The sequence below is a fragment of the Fragaria vesca genome, linkage group LG6, assembly GCF_000184155.1.
Source record: "Fragaria vesca subsp. vesca linkage group LG6, FraVesHawaii_1.0, whole genome shotgun sequence".
NCBI classification, from domain to species: Eukaryota; Viridiplantae; Streptophyta; class Magnoliopsida; order Rosales; family Rosaceae; genus Fragaria; species Fragaria vesca.
The window spans coordinates 21,829,021-21,849,032 of NC_020496.1; the positions used below are offsets into that span (position 1 = coordinate 21,829,021).

General features: G+C 38.1%; 2 protein-coding genes across 2 annotated transcripts; one reads left to right on the top strand and one right to left on the bottom strand.

The window, feature by feature from the left end:
- Window positions 1–4,723: 4,723 nt before the first annotated feature.
- LOC101297472 lies at window positions 4,724–6,793 on the top strand. The gene is made up of 4 exons (XM_004305598.1): window positions 4,724–5,118; window positions 5,505–5,894; window positions 5,985–6,143; window positions 6,330–6,793. Exons 1-4 carry the CDS (start codon window positions 4,724–4,726, stop codon window positions 6,655–6,657), a joined length of 1,272 nt encoding a protein of 423 aa, XP_004305646.1. The 3' UTR covers window positions 6,658–6,793.
- On the bottom strand, window positions 6,384–15,013 carry LOC101293610. The gene is made up of 18 exons (XM_004303474.1): window positions 14,874–15,013; window positions 13,714–14,185; window positions 12,987–13,078; window positions 11,958–12,122; window positions 11,464–11,857; window positions 10,897–11,015; window positions 10,746–10,818; window positions 10,444–10,664; window positions 10,313–10,357; window positions 10,020–10,116; window positions 9,356–9,547; window positions 9,028–9,131; window positions 8,822–8,900; window positions 8,218–8,367; window positions 7,949–8,074; window positions 7,405–7,575; window positions 6,937–6,996; window positions 6,384–6,841 (listed from the first exon to the last, which is right to left on the bottom strand). Exons 1-18 carry the CDS (start codon window positions 14,915–14,917, stop codon window positions 6,731–6,733), a joined length of 2,715 nt encoding a protein of 904 aa, XP_004303522.1. The 5' UTR covers window positions 14,918–15,013; the 3' UTR covers window positions 6,384–6,730.
- Window positions 15,014–20,012: the final 4,999 nt, after the last annotated feature.

Genomic DNA, 20,012 nt, shown 5'->3' on the forward strand with positions numbered 1-20,012 from the left:
TCAATTTATTAGGTCTTGTATATAAGAAGATAAAAATCAAGTGCTAGCTAATAGCACTGGCCTTGCACACTTGCAGAAAAGGAACGGCAGTAACTGTATGTATAAGCTGAAGCTTTTTTTCATGTGATTATCAGGACCCATAAAGATTCAGACAAATAGAGTGAGAAACCATTGACCTTGAATATAATGCGTGCTAGATCTCCTGGAGATGAAGATGGAGTACTCCAATGTTTAGTGGTTCATTCACTTACTGTGTAAGTGGGGAGGGTCCCTATCTTTTCCTCCCCAGATATGTGTTGTTGTTTGTTATGGATCATGATTGAACTCTAAGTCAGTGGAGAATCAAAAGGAACGAAGGGACTCTAAATCCTGCAAGTTTAGTCTGTCCTACTGCAAGCCCAGAAGAACAGTTCAATATATGCGTGAACCTAGTGACTAAGTACAGTATATATAAGAAACATGCACCACCACCATGAAGAATAGTTCAGCCTTGTTAGTTTCCATGTCTTTAGCATGCTTTTATTCTTGTGGGGATTTAGGGTCATCCTCATCTTCATCCCCACATTGTACCTGCCATGGGAAAGCAGGACACTACTCTGTCACTCCTGCGGGACTTGTATTAGAGGACCACTATGCCCCAAATGTTTAAACTGTCCAGGAATGACCAACAAAATATGTGTAGTTAGCCATTTTCCTAAACCTGCATACCAGATTGGGAATGGAGGATAGGAAATCAGAACCTCCTGCGAGCAAACAAGGCTCTTATACACCAGTGGGATGTGAGACAACATACCAACAGCAGGCATATTTGTATGCGGCAGTAGTGCCATATATCAGCTGTATTATTTACAACCACCAAAATGATTGTTATAGAAACAAAACATGGAAAATAGGATTTTGATTTTGATAGAAAAAGCTACATTACCCTTACAACAACCAAAATGGATTACATTTTATTTGGATGTAAAGATACATGGGTAAAATCACTACAAGGGAACCACTACTGCTTGATTTCCTGTTGCTTCTCTGGAAATGAATTACGTCCATGAATGTGTAGGAAATTACATGTGCAGATTCGAATCCCATATTGCACAATATGGAAGTCACTTTCAAACTGTGGATTTTATATCCCAATTTAGTTGTCTGCCATAGATTTGAATTATTCCAAAGAAAACAGAAGGTTTTTCGAACTGTTTCAAACTTTCAATCTTTTGGAATCCAACTGCAGAATATTCAGTCCAGAGAGAAGATTACAATGTGCAATGAAAGGACAATAATGATCACAAATTCGATTGATGTTGAGGAATCATCCAGGCTGGATCAGATTGACAATCCCTTTCCAACTTCCAATCAAAATATATGTATATGATCTGGTCAGATGCAGATCACATTACGAAACCTGAAACTAATTCTTCTGACTAAAGATTCCAATTTCATGCCTTTTCTTCTTCTCTTCTGTTCTTCACTCGGCACTACTGCTAGTTTTCTCGAGTCCCGCCGAAGTAATCTTTAGTTGGGTTTGATGTTTGTCCGTTCATGGTGAATATATTTTGTATGGTATTAATGGTTTGTGCATTTATGGTGATAACTTATGCAAGATAAATTAGTGAATAGTTAAGTGCACATCAGGCATAAATGCATGGTTGCATTAATTCATGATGTATTTTAAGTCTTTCTTAGAGTTAATAAGGAAGATGAATGGTTGACTTTGGCATTGATGAAGCGAGTTTATAGTGTCTAGAGATTTTTATCAATAGTATCAATAGATGAAACTTATGTGAAGGTAATTTAAACGGTGTAATTTTATATTAATTTTGTATTTGTGTAAATCTCTTATTAGTTAAGGTGAAATTTTCCGATGACCTTCACTAAAATGTTGGCTGAACCTGGTTAAATGTTGTTGTCTTCTTTGATTATTTCTTTTTTTCTTTCTTTCCATCTCTACTTCTAGTACTTGCGTGACGGTTAGATTAGTTTCCTAACATCTTCGAGTATAAATGTCAGAAGTACAATTACCAACCTGATGTAAGCTCAGGTCCGATCATATCGGGACATGCCTCCACGTGCTCACCAAATAGTTATTCTCATTAAGAGTCTGACGTCTAACTAAGGCACATCTGTTTCACATCGAAAATAGAGCAAGCAATCAGACCCTCAACATCTCTCTCTGAAGGCTAATCTTTTGCAACATTATGGTAAGCATACTGGTTTTCCCGTCAGCTTTATGGTTAAGGCATCCGCTTTTCTCACGAGCTAGCGGGGTTCGAAAGCTGGTATGGCGGTGGTGGTGATTGCGGAGGTGTTCTGGTTGTGGAGTTTGTTTCTTCTTCAAACCCAAAACCAAATGATATAAAGGAGCCAAAAAAAAAATCATTATGGTAAGCATTTATCATAAACCATGCTACTACATCAACATTAATATATAGTGAATATGTGTCACTCGGTTTATCTCTTGATGCTAGTGTAACATTATTGTGTTCCTTCATATACAAGCAAGTCTTGCCTTAGTCACATTTTTGGAGAAACAAATACTACTCTTTTGGAGATTAACATGCTGACCAGAAGCTTGTTCATACTGTCGTAAAATACCATTAATCTGCTCACACTCCTCCTCATCAGCTCGCATGAAAATAAAAGAATCGTCTGTGAAAAGAAGATGATTTATAGGAGCACCCGATGCTATTGTTACTCCATGAATCCGGCACATAATAAGAAGAGATAAGGGGAAATAGATCGAGTCCCCTTGTTGCACGCCTCAAGATGGAAGAAGTCGTCCTCTTGCCGTTTCTCATTCAAAATACAGTTAAATCTCTATAAATTAATAACGTTGGGACCAACCAAAAATATTATTAATTTATCAATTATTAAATAATCGAGATTTTACTACGATATTGTCTTCACACATCGGAGATGACCACCCAACCAATCCACCTTCGATTATTTCCTATACTCACCATATCATTGTCTCAAGAAGGGGCCACTCAACTATATCATACGCCTTGCTCATGTCTAATTTTATAGCTCCATAACCATGACTACCTCCAGAACATCGTTTAAGAAAATGTGAGATTTCAAAGGCTAGGAGGATGTTATCAGAATTCAAAAATATGCCTACCAGGTACGAAGGCGCTCTAGTTCGGGGTGGTTTAGGTTTTGTAGTGAGAGATCACATAATAAGCTTGTTTGTTGCAGCTTGGTCTCAGTTTCTTCCTCAGTTTAGCACTTCACAAGGAGATTGAGGCATGTGGTTTGATTACAGTGGCAGTTCCACAAGGCTGGACGAAAATTGAAATGGAGAGTGACTCGACGATAATTGTAATCAAATAGATAGATTACCTACGAAGCTACTAGCTAGAATCTTGTCAAATAGTAATTTTATTATTATTCAAACTAAAACAAAAATACAATGGGAGGCGAGTGCGGAATTTATTTCCATCACCGATATCTCTCATAGTTGTAATCTTAGATATTATTATTATGGTGCGTCTATTGTCACCCCACAAACCATTTTGCTCACCCCACACGTTATTGATTATTAAAAGACTAATATACCCTGATGTAGAATTACAACAAGAGACAATAAGTTGTTACAAATTACAACTTTTTTTTTTGTATAAACATATACTTCGTAAACCTTAGCCCATAGTTTATCATATTGGAACGTTTTATAAAGTCTGAAGATGCTATCATTATTCAACCTAATTAAACATGAGGTGATCTGTTTGTTATTTTTTTTTTCTTTGTTGATGCTTTATCTATCCATTTACTCATTATTTCTCATGTCGATTTTGTATGTAAATTTGCATGTCTAGTCACTCACTTATATTTGATTTGTTTTTTTTTTTCTATCGACGACAGAACTTTTTTCAAGTAGAGATACATTTACAAACATTGTGCATCTTGATATCGACGGATACCAATGAGTTAAGTTTGAGAGTTATTTTTGTTCTTTAATTGAGATTTATACTTTAATGTGATTTTTTTTGTTCAGTTGGTGATTTCACTTACCCAAATGATATTAATGTTATGGTTTTCTTCAATTTTTTTTTTTTTGGAGTTCAATGGTTATTGGAAGAGTCTGATATTGTGTGTATTGCAAATGAGTAAAAATACAACCACAAGATCCTAAATGGATCAAAAGCAACATAAAAAACAAAATTCAAGCAGATCCTAAAACAGATCGACCGGCAATGATATCGTCCTAAAGTGACACATGATTGTCACCCGTTCAGCCAGCGAAAGCTTGAAATCCAACCAAACCAGTCTCGTGGAAGCACAACCGGACGAAGATGATTGAGAGTTTATTGTCTCCTTTTGAATAGAGGTTAATTGAGAGCTTGATGGAGATGATGGAGGTTGGTGGATTGAGATCGATGATCGGGATAATCAAGGAGCTGAATTAAATCCCACAATTAGATCATTATCAACTCTGCATCCACAATTCATATATAATGAATGTGATCCCAGTCATATATGCTTCTATGAGTTCTATCATGCACGTTAAGGAAATTTAAGAAAATGCAGAAACGTGTCAAACCTGTTAGCATGGAATGGAAAAAAATCTAAACAACACCCAGAAGGAAAAAGTCAGTGCCCTGCAATTTAGCAATGGAAGTCCACTAATACCCTCTTTTTAAGGATATTTGTTTACGTACTATATGAAATCGCCATAAGTCTCCACATGACTTGTTCAAAAGAATAAGGTTTTCTCCATCCTCTTCTAATGGATCTTGAACCCTCCAATCAATCTCAGAATCCCCAACATTTCCCCCTTTCTCTATTCACCAGAAGGGACCTTCGTTTTGCTCTCTCTTTCTTCGGTGTCTTAGTCTGTTCCATCGCTATTCTCAATGTTTTCATCCCATTTGACTCGCAGTTTGTATCTCGTTTGGGTTCCTTGTATTCCCAAATCCTACCAGAGGTTCACAAACCGTCATCGTCCTTGGTAACTTGTGACTACTCCTATGGAAGATGGGTCCGAGACAAGAACCATCCACCTCAGTTGTACAGTGAGAGCTGCCCGTTTCTCGATCCCGGCTTTCGGTGCAGCCAGAGTGGACGGAAAGACGAGGATTACCGTCAATGGCGATGGCAACCGGCGGGATGTGATCTTTTGAGGTGAGTTTTTGTTGGAGTATTCAGAAAATTGTTCCTACGTGACGGTGGAAGTTCCATGCATGCTTGTCTTGTATGATCTCATACAGATACATTTTAGGTTTAAAGCTCAAAAACCAGGAAACTGTGGCTCTTTCTTAGAGAAAAAGTAACACAGTCATTCACTTACCATCTTGCTAACAACCACTTTAATAGATGTCATATGCATGAAACACCCATGACACATTTTTGTAGCTGTGCTTCAAACATTAGTTTTTGCAGCACCTTCTCATGGCCAAAGCTAAGTAGATATTTTTCAATCAAGTTCTAACGCTCACAGTGGATCCAAAACTCTTAATCAGTAACTATTTGGATTCAGGAAACTCAACCTAATGACTTCTGTGACACAGGTTTAACGCAAGTGACTTCTTGGAGAGAAGCCGGAATGGACGAATAGTGTTTGCCGGTGACTCGATCGGAAGGAACCAGTGGGAATCTTTGCTGTGCATGCTTGCAGAAGCAGTAGCCAACAAGTCTAGAATCTATGAAGTAAATGGGAACCCCATTACAAAGCACAAAGGTTTCCTCTCCATGCGATTCCAGGACTACAACCTCACAGTTGAATATTACAGGGCACCCTTCCTCGTCCCTGTAGGGCATCCATTTCAAAATGCACCAAGCCAAGTCAGGACCACAATTAAGCTTGACCAATTCCACTGGTTCTCCAAGCACTGGGTTGGAGCAGATGTTCTTATTTTCAGTGCAGGGCACTGGTGGAACGAGGACAAAACAGTAAGGATGTATGACTATTCCTTCCCTATCTCACATTTTTGCGTTGGCTGAAGTAATGACTGGAAAGAGATGTTCACCGCTAGCTATCTATGTTTCAGAGGCTGCTACTTCGAGGAAGCCGGTAAAGTGAATTTGACAATGGATGTGATGGAAGCATTCAGGAGGTCGTTGCAAACCTGGAAGACTTGGGTACTAAAGAATTTGGACCCTCAAAGGACTCATGTTTTCTTCCGTAGCTACTCCCCAGTACATTACAGGCAAGTAAAGAATGCTTTTCGACTTTAATATATTATAGGAAGACATGATTCATTTACAATGCAATACCAAAAGAACAAAGAGCTATGAATGTAGTTTGGTGACTCGCTCTTACAGTTGCCACCAAGCCTGGCCTAAAGGAAGTGATAATGAATGAATCTAAGATGTTTTAGCATGCCAAATTGCAGGAATGGCACATGGAATGAAGGCGGGCTGTGTGATACCTTTAAGGAGCCAGAAAGAGACCAGAAACATCTTGAACCTGACCCAGAGAATAATCTATACATATCTGAAGCAATCAAACAGATGGAATATGAAAACTGGAAGGTCCAGTTCTTAAACATCACTTATCTAACAGAAATTAGGTATGATGGCCACCCTTCAAAATATCGTGAACCAGGGACTCCAGCAGATGCTCCACAAGACTGCAGCCATTGGTGCCTACCTGGAGTACCTGACACATGGAATCAACTTATTTATGGAAATCTTCAGGCAAAAGGATTCAGGAGCAAGTAAAACAAAAGATGTCATACCACAAAGTTGAAAATTTATTGAGTCAACAACTGTACATAATTAGCATTGGTTCTAATCAGGCTATTTCCTCCACACTTTCATTTGAACTGTCTTCACTGCTTTCCATTTTCATTTTCTGAATCTTCCTCAAGAGATCCAACCTTTCTGATCCATATGTTGAAGGTATCTGTAAATGAAAAAGATTATTGGTCCCTAACAAACAAAAGCGTGGCTTGTTGTGAAGAGATGGGACTAAGACTCTTGGGATCCAAAGAAACTGACCAAAGATGGTACATATCTCTGAATAGCAGCTAACATCGCCGCATGTCCAACAGCAGTGACCTGTGGAAAACAAGTAAATCTCAGTGTTAAGTTGCAACGGGTCAACAAGCAAGAGAACTACCTGGCCTAGTTTTGTGAACAGTTATTATAGATTAAAGCACAAAATTGAAAGCTTTAGCAAATGATTTTTGATAGAGGAGAGAAATTAGCATACTGATCTATTCCTTTTTGGATTTCTATATAATTTTTTTTTTTTTTTTTCAAGCTACAAGTAACCTTTTTTATTTTCATTTGGCACTGTGCTTAAAGCTACCTTAACTAACCCTAGACCTATTCCATCATAACAAAGATACAGCTCTAGAGAACGCATTCACTAGCAATGTTCCACAATAAGGTAACATGATTTCATAAACCTCCTCTATAACATGCTAATACAATGGTTAAATCGATAGAAGGAAGAAATCTCACAGGAAGAAGCATCAAGACACCGATAGGAACAACTGATGCCACGTCAGTCATAGTTCTTCGCAGAACTTTTTTCTCTTTTTCTGTAAGTTCATCACCAATCAAGACCCTCCTAAGCAAACCCGTAGCAGCACCAACATCAATAGCCAACAATTGGGTTCCTTGCCACACATCCTGCTCATAATGAACTACAAATTATGATGGAGACTCCCAAATATCATGTTACATCCAAATTTTAAATTCTTTGGTCTGATAGCATTCAAATTCAGCTTTTTAACACACTGTTTTATTCTTATGGGGGAAATGAAAGAAAAGAACATTAGCCACCAAATGGATGAGTTTCCCATCAAAGTAATTCAAAAACTAAACCAGTATTAAACAAGAAAGCTAACACTAAATCAGTATTATAAAGGATAATGATCTAGGGAAAAGATAGGAAACATGAAGTTTGTCCAATATTTTACAGCCCCAAGCTTACGCTGACAAAAGTGTTTAAATTTAATTGACAATGTTCACCAATTTCCTACTGTAGCAAAGAAATTCATACCGTGCTTGTTTCTTTTAGCTTGTCCAATGACCTTTCAATGATATTCTCTTTCTTCTCAACCTTGACTAGTTGAGTAGCTCCAGGAACCTTGCGGTATCTAGAACCATCATCAGCCGACTTAACATCCTGTTGACAACAATGCACAATGACATAAGAACAAAGCTACTAAGAGTTTAAATGACAGTACCGAAAAGTTGGGCATCTATACAAACCAAATTTCCTGTTCTAAGGAAAATGGTATCAAGTAGTGCATACAGTTCTGGATATACCTCCTCATTTTCTGATTGGTCAGCGCTCCTTTGCACCCTTTTTTCTAGTTCTATAAGCTCATTCCTTAGAAGTTCAAAACGCTGGATTTTATTTGATTCCAATTCTTCAACATCTATATTTGAAGAAATCTGCTCAATAAAATCATTTTCCTGCACACAAACAGCAATTATCAACAACTTAGTATCAGAAGTTACATATTTCCAGTTTTCAACGGTAATACATGAGCACTTCCTCATGTGAGTCAACAGCAATAGGCGACAATCTTAATACTCCGACTAACAAGCACAGTTTAAAGCCAAGTACATGTTCTCATGCTCTTTTCTGTGTGGTATAGCTGATAAAAGCAAACAAAAGGGAGCTTTTCTATCTATGTTCGGCCAGAGTAGATGACAATAACATAAGCTAATAGCTAATGGCAAACTGTCAAATGCCTACTAAAACAGGTTGATAATATTTGTTCCAAGTTAGTACAAGCAGAACGCAATAATTTTGAGATTCAAGACTTCCGGTTAAAAGCTAATGCACTTGGCAAGCAGATATATAACAGTGAGTAAAGAAAACATAAGAAAATAATGCAAAGTTCATAGTGAAAATGGGGCATACAGAATCATTCACAGTCAACTCAGCATTACGCTTTCTGGTTGGAGGGGGCATGAAGGAGCTCCACAATCCGCTATAGCTACTGGCAGATAAACAATATTTTCTTTATTAACAAACCCAAGAAAAATTTAACACTCTTTAAAACACAAAAAAAACAAAAAGTTGGTCATAATGGAAATAATCAAAAGTAAAACTTACAGGATCCTCACCTTTTTGACCTATCTGTGGCTTTATTAGCACTCTTCCTTTTTTTCCCTGTAAATAACTGTTTCTGGTTGCCACCAGAAGAAGGGGGATTGTTGTCATCATCTTCCTGGAAGGTGAGCAACAAAGTATAAGATGGACAAGATACAGAGCCCACCAAGGAATAATCACATAGCATACTCTGGAATCAAATTACATATAGCATGGCTGAATAACTGAAAATTGCAATTTCACCAACTATCCATAATCAGTGGAAGGATATCAGTTGTTTGCTAGTCAAAACATCAGTGGCACACATTATTCAGCACAATCCAATAGAGTACGAAAATATACCTGCCGAAGGGAAGCTGCTTTAGCTCTGAAGGATGCCTCCAAAAATTCAGCCTCTTTTTTAAGTTTCCTTATTTTCTCGAGGTCAGAACAAGCCGCTTTTATATGCTCTTTCCCTGAGTTAGAGTTTGAGACATGCAAATCCTGAAGCAACTGTTCTAGTCTTACTAAAGCGCCGTCAACACTCTCCAAGGCCTGACATCCAACGTCAAATTACTATACTATCAGGAGCTTTAAATATGTTCAATAAACAGAATAGACTTGGTTACTGGAGCAAGAGAGAAACTTTCTTTTTTAGTTTTTGATATGGACCACAAGTGGATTCAAAAACCCGATTATAGCTTATCAAAAACTTTATCATCATGTTATTGACACCAGACAAAGCCTGTAAATCAATAATATATCAATGAAGATCAAAGGTGTCTTTCACTGCTTTTAAATATCGAAACCTAGCTGTACTTAGTGGGACGGCAAGGTGACTAGAAGAAAGCATTAACACTAGCTAAAACAACACACAGGATAGCAGAACCTTATGTGAGTTGTGACCTTCTAGGCATCGTTAACTCAAAAAATTATATGGAGAAATTTTGCCTAAAAATTCACTAACAGAAAATTAAGTATAGTGTATCTTTGACAATTAACATAGCATATAAGAGAAGCAGCCAACCTTGTCAAAGGAATCCAATTCCTTCTCAATTGGTTGATAAGGTCTAGATCCAGTCTTCTCAAAAGTTTTCTTGGTATAGTTTTCCATCGTTTCATTCCTGCATCACATTTTGAAAAGTGCAATCTCCAACTAAGCAGCAGCAATAGTGAAAGTTTGGTCCAAACAATAAAATTTAGAAATAATACAGCATTTTTTAGGGGAAGGAGGGCAGGGAGATGGGGTCCTGTGGTCCTATTAGAATGAGAAGAGATACTGCTATATATAATGCACAACATATAGCAACATTAACTTACCTCAATATACCCTGTTCTTCCATACAATCCAATAACTTTTTGTGCCTACACAAAAAAGATTAAAAAAAAAAACATTTGTTCAGAAACTATAAATGAAGCTGTTTGTAGTTCCATCACATGAACTCACATACCCTCTCGACAGGAATCTAGCTGCCTTTACGTTAGAAGGGCTCTCTAGCCATTTACTATATTTGATGAAACTCTGCATCCAATGAGAGCATACACCTAAAACTTGGGGAATTGCTTCAGCACTGGGAGGTCCTTCTCGTTTACTTTTATGCCCGTGCGACTGTTTAGGCGTACTAAAGTCACCAGGATAGAATTTAAGCCAATCCAGCTCTTCACAGACTACCTGTGGAATAGAAGTATCTTTTAATATCAAGATTACACCATCAAACCTGTCCAGAAGATGGTATTGACAAGAAATGCTGACCTCTACATACAATTGATAAGAACTTATTGATGATAGCTGAGGATAATATAAGACGCTTCCCCCAATGAGGAACCTGCACAAAATCAGAAATTACTAAATCCATAGCATAAAAAGAAATTTCAGAACTTAAGTATTATCTGTCAAAAAGTACCTAACATAGCCTTCAAGTGGATCATCTAAAACATCAAATCCATTTGCCGAAAGATAGGATTGGGTACTTCTACCCAATGCAATAAAGAACCCAAATATAGCCAAATCCTTCTCTAATACCTACACTAATCCAGAACAGCATTAACATATTAGAGAACAGCAACAGCATATATATAAAAAAAAAAATTGAGAATTTACCATATTGGCCTATTTCATATAGATAGAGGTGCAAAGTGGCGAAAAACAAAGAGGGGGATCGGCAATCTGGCTACTCCACGGGTGATATTTTGTCTATTTAAAAGGATAATACTGGAGTAGGGACCACTTTTTGTACTTTAATAACACACATATAAGAAACTATATAATTACAGCTTCTCAGAAATCCTAGTATCCTTTCCATGACAACTTATATAATGTTCTACTGATGATGGACCAGCCATTGATAATTCTTGCACATATTAGCTTGAAAAGTAGTTTAGTTTCTAACTTTCGTAACGACAATCCACCTTTGGAAGGGTGAAAAGCCTATAAGTAGTTCCTGTGTTATTCAGAAGCTTTAAGCGCTAACCTCGATACTTTCTGATGTTGTTAGTCTTGACCATATTCTCTCTCTGTCTATGGCTTGCTGCAACTGTCGCTGCACTAGCTCCACCCAGAAAACAACGTCTTCTGAACCACCATCATTTTTCACCCTACATGCTGCAGCTCGAGGACCAAAATGAGCAAGGAACTCTCTGCGCAGACCAATTTCTTTTATGGAGTGATAAGCCTGGCGTATGGGAATAAAATCAACCAGCATATCCATCAATCTGCCGGTTATATCTGGGATTGTCGAAAAGAACTGTGGGCAGGAAAGTTTGGCTTGCCCAAGTTTGGTAATTGCAGCATTGCAAGTTAGTGCAAGCATGAGGAATGCGATGTCACTGACATTGTTGGATCCTACAAGGATTCCCTTCTCAGATCTGGAAGCAAATTGAAAGTAGCATTGGTTATGCATAACCATCAAATACAACAAAATTGTAAAGCAGAATTACAGAAATAATGATATATATGATCACATACACGTTAGTTGCAGCAGCAAAACGTGGGTCCCTTTCAAAATAATTAACAAAGGATGTTACAACCAATGGCACTTGCTCAGAACAAAACCATTCATATGCTTCTCGTTGCTTGGCTGATAATTGATCCCGAATTACAGTCTCAAGGGATGTAGATTGTCGTAATAAACTGCACAATCCATTAGTTAAATACAATCAAACCTCTAGGCCGAGGAAAAGGCAATGCATGGGACAGTACAATAAGCAACCATGTTGACACAAAACCACATATGATGGAGTGCATATTTTCCACAATCAATGTAACCTATCAACTTAATATTCATTAACACTATAGATTTGTTGATTAAAAAAGAGTCAATTCCATTAAAAAAAGAGGTTGCTAAAGCTGATATTTGAAAAGACTATGTTGCCGAATTAAGGTGGCAGTACAAGAGTTCAAAGTATGCTATTTCCAAGTGGAAGGGACCAGGGGAACACAGGTACTCATCCAATAAGTAGGAAGACTAACGGGTTAAAGTATAAAGATAAAAGAGGCCAAAAGATCTGTCAACTAATTCTGTCAATTACGATCATTGTGGATTCAACTCCAATGGCTTCTTCATGTTTCAGATATGGTCTTACAAGTGAAGCAAAATTTGGGAGGGGAAAGATTGAAGGGAAAGAATGAAGAAAAAGGTTAGAGGCGGTGGGTCAAGGCTAGTAGCTAGTTAGTAACAATATGAAAGGATAGAATTGCCCATCAATTTAACAAGAAAAACTGCCACACCGCACAGGGAGGTAGGAGTTGAAAAATCTGAAACTAGAGGAACCACTAAATATCTCCAGTAAAGGAGGCACCACAGAAAATCAATCAAAGTTGAGAGGGGACTACAAAGCTTCAGCCTTTAGATAATACTTCGTTATCACTTATCAGTGGCAGCTAACGAGAAAAGTTGCAGTTTAAATAGACAAACTAACAAAATGATATGAGAAAATTTTATGTAGTGATATCAGCAAAAGAACTTATAAATAAAAAATACAAGGATGGTAATACCTTTTTTGGACGAAAACATTTATGTCTCTGTCTCGACCATCCCGTCGAGATGCTATCTCACTTGCAGCTTGCAATAAGGAATATACTGAAGCCTGAAATTTCATGACTTTCAGATAGCAAGGTATATAAACATACACCAGATACTTATCATTAACAATAAAAACCCTAGCACAGCAACTAGTTCAAAAAATTCATACGTTTATACACAGTGCATTAGACCGTTGTAAAAGATCCAGAAGAACATAACCTATGTCATATAATGAGAACATATTTCGAAATGGAATAAGGATTACTAACAACATGGCCATCGAAATATGGAAAAAAAAGTCTGAACCTGACTAAACTTTTAATACTAAACTCAGGCCAACAAACTTACCAAAAAGAATGATTAAAACTAATGATTAATTTAACAAGAGAATTACAAAAGTCATACTACTCGGAACATATCCTGGAACTGAAGATGAAATAAAGTGAACCACAATATTGGCAAAAACTAAGTAAGAAGGAACATTGTGTATACTCACGCATAATCTCTAACACTAAAGTTGAGATTTCAGAAGTCAGAGCAGTAAAGTTTTTCTTGTAACATTTAATATCCTCAAAAATAACCATATGGTAGTCTTTTCCATGTTAGAGACATATAACATATAACAGCATGCAGTGAACCAAAAGACAGTTCAGAAGTGCTGTAGCCTGTATTGAGGCGTTTCGAGGTTCACGAAATTACCTGATAAGACAGTGTTTTGACCCATGCATTATCTACATTAAGCCAAGCAGTTGAAAACCACGACAACTTTGAGAAGGAACCTTGTTCTTTTATTGCTAACTCAAATACCCTCGCTGCTTCATGTAAAAATTGGACAAGTCCATCAGTAGAATCTTCACCTTGAAGTGATTGATTAAGTTTGACCTTCATCTTCTCTACATCCCTGTTGGTACTTGCTTGAGGACTCCCATTAACGGTAACACCATCATCAGCAGATGCACGGGTTAAGAGGTTTCCCAGCCTTCTCCCCCTTTGAAAGCTCAGATAACAGTTCTTATATCCCACCGTTCGGAGTTTAAGACTATAAGAATCAGTATGCTCTAACAAAGCCAGTCTTATAAGGCATCTCTTCCTAGAATGACCCCAGTAGAATTCTTTATTGCAGGAATAATGTACTCTAGCTGGCTTATGCGAATGCCATGGATTTGAAGAGCTGCAAGTACCAAGCAAAAACGATCAAACAGCAAAAACTTACACGACATAACTCTCAAGAGCTACAAGTTTTTAGCACGAAAACAGCTACAGTTTTACTTCAGTATTAAGGCTGTCAGACCTTAGTGATTAGCTGCTATTTTAATATCCTAGAATGCACTTAACATCCACACAATTTCTCTTGAAAATTCTTGAAATTGTATCAGGATAACCGAATATTATCCGGTCACACGTTACACATTGGTTACCGAAAAATAATAAACAGCCACGCGGTCAGAATTTGAGGAGCCTAACGTAAATGCAACACATTCCCTGCTAGATTTCTACAAAGACCAAACGCGAAAAGCCGAACCGAAATACTGAGTGGTCATCACTACTCTCCAAGTCTCCAACCTAGACGAAAAATGAAACAGAAATCTAACCAGTAATAATCAACTAAAAATGGAATTAAATTAGACAAAATTCAATCCAACAGTCAATAATCAGTTCTTATCTTCTTCTCTACTCCCAGCTCCTCAGTAAACCAAACATTGAAGTATTCAACAATCACTAATCAAAACAAGTAATTTTAACATCACAGAAACCCTAATTGGGGTTAGATATATAGAAGTGAAAACAGAGTAGAGCAAGCAAGCCGCGAAGAATTTGAGAGAAACCAAAACGTGTAGTAAAGGAGAATTGGAGCAGACCTTGATGAGAGGAATCCATTGTGAGTGTACAATTTGGTGGTCATAGGGAGTTGAGCTTGCTTTCTCCAGCGGAGAAAAATTCAAAGTGAAAAATGGTGGAGGTTGAAGAAGAAGAAGAAGAAGAAGAAAAATTCCGGGGTGGTTGTTTTGGGTTGAGTATAGAGAGAAAAGAGAGAGTGACGTGGCAAAAGGGAATTATCCGGAGACGTGGAGAAGCGTGTGATCACAGAGCGGATTGTTGGCTCTCGGGATCTCGCGGGCGCAGATTTTCTGTGATGCTGGGGGTGATGTTATCGCTAGACGGCGAGCTGGAGGCCCAATGGGCATGTAATGGAGGCCCACACACTTGTATTGTTTTCCCTTCATCTGGGCCAGGCGAGATAGTTGACTTTGACATTGAGAAAATGTGGACGACCTGATTTGGCCCAACTAGTTAGCTTTGAAATCACTCTCTCTCTCTGTAATGACCTTTTTTTTGTTTTAAGGGGAAAAGGAGTCGAGCTCTCTATCCATTAATCAACGATCTTACAAGATAAAATTTGAAGGTCGCAAATAACCATCGTTATCATCCACTGCTCAGAGTGCTGTTAAACAGCCAGACCCTGTCTAACAACAAATGTCAAACGACCAAGACCCACCGCTGATCATCATGAAACCACCACAGTCGGAGAAGCCAAGCAAATACCCAGTTCTAAAAGTTGTCACCCTAACAACCAAAGCCTCTGTCTCAACCGCTCGCTGCCAATCCAAGAAGGGACATGCCTTCAATGTGATCACGTCGCCATCACGATCACCGCCTCACCTGTAGGGGAAGCGTCACCGCCAATCCTCGGAACCTAGGGTTTCAAGGCTTTCAGAATTGCTCCGAGTTAAACGGAGGTTCTCTCTCATCTTTCCATAGTTCACTCTTTGTAATGACTTGTTTACTCTTTTGTGCGTTCGTACATTATGTTGGAACTCAACATCTCACTAATTCCGCTTTTCAAAAAAAAAAAACAATCTCACTAATTCCGTCTGGGTGATATTTGATAAACAGCCTAAATGAAATGGTAGAAAATTAGAAATGGTTCTATCTTCCTCCCCTTAATGAAATCTATACCCTTTTTTTTTGTTTTTTTTTTTGTTTTTTTGTTTTTTTTGAATCAGTGACAATAACTTTATTAAACCATAAAAAATCGAACAATCCGCTAGGGCTGGGCATGGGACGGGATTAGGGTCATCCCAAGGCCCGGATCAGGATGAGTCTTACGTTTTTAAGACTTGATCTCACACATGTACCGTCCCAGACCGGACCGGGATGGGACGGGCCCAATCCCGCCATCCCCGCCTAATATCAAAAGCCCAAACTAGAAAATAAAAAAAAGAAGAAATTTCATGACCTGACAGAGATACACATATATAACCTGGTTCTACATCAATTAGACAATTACTCAATTACATAACCTAAGTACATGATAGTGATACCAATAAAGATTACATAATCTGAATCCATAATCCATAACTAGAATTAAACTAGAGTAACAATACAAGTTGCTCTAAGCTGCTCAAAAATACAAACATTTTCAAATCTAATCATCGATGACAATACCGGTTGCAATAGACTTCCCTTTCCCTTTCGCTTTTGCAATTGGAGGTGGACAACTGTTCTTGCTTGAAGCAGTGCTCTCATGCTTTGCAAAAATGAAAGAGTTGGTACAAGCTAGCATAACAGTATAGATAGTTCTGAAAATACATATCCAAATATTCTGAAAATATATATCCAACTTTATAAATAATCAAGCAAGTAAAATTCTAGACACACATCTATAATATTACGACGAACTCTATTTTGGTTTCATACATTATTGAATGTAATATCCACAGCTAAATTATAAAGTTGAATGAATTCTACCAATCTGCTAGCATACAATTCCAAACAGAAGATCCAACTCCAGTACTCCATTACTCCACAACAAAACTTACATAGAATTATAAACATTTCTAACATTTAAGAGGGTGGAAATAACTTATGGAATATACAACAACTTATCAACAGGAGTAAATCTACAAAGCAAAAATTATATGAATACGAAGAAGAACAAAACAAGGCAAATTGGGATATCAGAGCTGATTTCTGTCTAACACAGTAGCTAACTTCTGCTTTTCATTTCTCTGATAACACAATGTGATATGGGTTGCACTTTCGTAGTTTAAACTGTCACATCCCGACTCTTAATTTTTACCCTAATCACTTGCATATATGGTGTTAGCAGGAGTTTTTACCGTCTTCGTTAGGGGTGTTACTTCGAAACCGAAAACCAAAAAAAACCGCATCGAAAACCAAACCGTAACCGAATAAACCGCACCGAAAAAAAAACCGGGCCGAACCAGATCTGTTCAGTTCGGTTTTCGGTTTTGGCCCAGTCAAAACCGAACTGAACCGTTTGAACCGAAGTCAACGGTCAAACAGTAAAAAAAAAAAACCCTAAGTTTACTACGCGTCTCGCCGTTTCTTCTGTTCTTCCCTCTCACAGTCTCACTCCTCTCAGTCTCTCACGCAGTCACGCACTCACGCGTCTCGCCGGACTGTCACTCTTCTCCCCTCCCGCCGGTCCGCCCTGTCGCCGCTTGCCAGTCCGCCGCTCGACTCTCCCTCTTCAGTCCCCTCCGACTCTCACTCTTCTCCCCTCCGCCGCTTGCCAGTCCGCCGCTGTTTGCTGCCTTGGTGGAAAGATGCAACAGTAAGTTTCTCATACGCCCAAACATACTTACATATTAACAAAGTCGATTGATTGCCAAAGTCGATTGATTGCCAAATTTTTATGAAAATTTGTTGGAATCGGCTTTGAAATTTCAAAAGGCATTTGATAGATTGAGTGAACAAGATACTCGTAATTATTGTGCATATTTCAAATTGGGTGAGAAGAATGCAAAGGAAGGGCCACCCGCTTGTGTGCATTGGAGGAATGCCGAAGTGTATTCGGATTTTCTAAAACCATTTTATGAAGTTACATTAAGAGTGTGTTGTTCTAATGTACCTATTATTCATCACACTTTTGGTGATTTGCTTTATCTATATGGTCTTTTAGAAGAACAAATTAAGAAACCAAGTGTCCCTAAGATGGGAGATATTGCACCTCCAATGGGAGAGAAATATAAGAAATATTGGGGTGATTTTGATGAGTTGAATCAATATATGTTTCTTGCTCTTATTCTTGATCCACGACACAAATTTAAGAAACTTGTTGATTATTTAGAAGTTGTCTTTGGGGATGAGGATGAGTACGATAGGGTGGAAGTTGTCTCAATAAGTGTGAAAGAGCTTTTGTATGACATTTACAATGTGTATGAGGAGGAGGAAAAGGATGTTAGAGGGGTTGGTGAGTGTCAAGCATCCAATGATATGATTAAGATTCCTTTAGCCACGGGTGTTACCGAGTTTGAGAGGAAGCTAAAAGAGAAGGAGTTGAAGAGAAAAGCAAAGAAAGCCAAGATCATTAACAATGATATTGATAGATATATTAGTGATCCTATTGAAGGAGACGATGAAGGGTTTGACTTGTTGAATTGGTGGAGAGTGAATGGGGTTTCTAGGTACCCGATATTGGCCCGCATTGCAAAAGACATTCTAACTATTCCGGTGTCCACTATATCTTCGGAATCTTCTTTTAGCACTAGTGGGAGAGTCATTAATCCACATCGAAGCTCTTTAAGTCCAAAAATGGTGCAAGCTTTGATATGCACACAAAGTTGGCTTAGAGGTGAAACTATTGCTTTGAATCATGTGTCATCAAGTGAAGAGATTGAGCTATGTGAAGAGGCGGAAAAAGGTAATAGTTTTACGTTATTTTTGAATGTTTGATTTGATTAATTCGTTTTATGTTATGTTACATCATTTACATGTATTGTTTTTTGTTATGTAGAAATATTGGAGATGCCATCATTGTCAAGTAAGCAAATGTGAAGTGTGGTATGTTGCCTCCTAAGATGAAGGTTATGAAGCAAACAACATTGCGAGGATGAGATGATGTTGATACTTGATAAGGATTTGAACATTGTTGACTTTATTTTCAATTTGTGGACTTTTAAGTTTGAACAAATTTTTAGTTTGTAATGTTTAAACTTTGAACATTGGACTCTATTTTCAATTTGTGGACTTTTAAGTTTGAATTATATGGAAGTATGCATTATCGAATATGGATCCCAATATATTAAGAACTCTATATTAAAATTACCAGAAATTTTTTTTTTTTTTCAAAAAAAAAATCCGAAAAAAACCGAACCGGACTGAACCGTTCAATTCAGTTCGGTTTCCGGTTTACATTTAAAAACAAAAAAAACCGAACTGAACCGAACCGATTTTTTAGTTCGGTTTGGTTTCTGGTTTTAGGTGAAAACCGAACCGAATAAAACCGATAACACCCCAAGTCTTCGTTAATGATTTTATAGTTTCAAAGGACCCTAGAGATATTATTGTAAGTTGATTAATTCGGGAAAATTTTTTACGTTGGAGAAATTGTTGAAGGCGGTAAAAGGTAAATTTTTAGATAGTAAAAAGGTAAAAGGTAAATTGTTGTTAGGGTTGGGTATTTTTGTCCTTGGGTCGGGAAACTTGAGAGGGGAGCCCTAAAACTCTCTTCTCTCTCTCCCTTCTTCCTTCCCCGAGTCTCTCTCTCCTTGCCGGAAACTCCCCGTCACCATCTGCCGTCGTCCGGCTAGCTCCGACCACTGCACTGGTCCCGTTCGAACCGCCGTCGCCTCCTCTCTTCTCCTGGGTTGGTGAGCAAGCCTACCACACCGCCGATCGAGAGAAATCTCCTCCGAGAAGCCAACTGTCCTCTCGCCGAAGCTCCCTCCTCCAGCCGTCATAGCCAGCGATTCTTGGCTCATCTTATAGCTCTCATCTAGGGTAGTAAACCCTCAAAAGGAATTGGCTCGATTCGTGCTTGATAAGGAGAAACGAATAATTGAAGTTCTAGGGCTCAATTTACTGTTTTGCTTCGATTAGAATGTTTATGCTTGGAATTGGATTTTGTGCTAGTTAAGGAAGTTGTTGAGCGTGTTGAGAGAAAGATTGTGTCAAATTTTGATGAGCATTAGAGGTGGTCGAAGTTAGACTGCCGCCGCCTGTTGAAGGGTTTTTCTGAGTTTTAAAGTTGG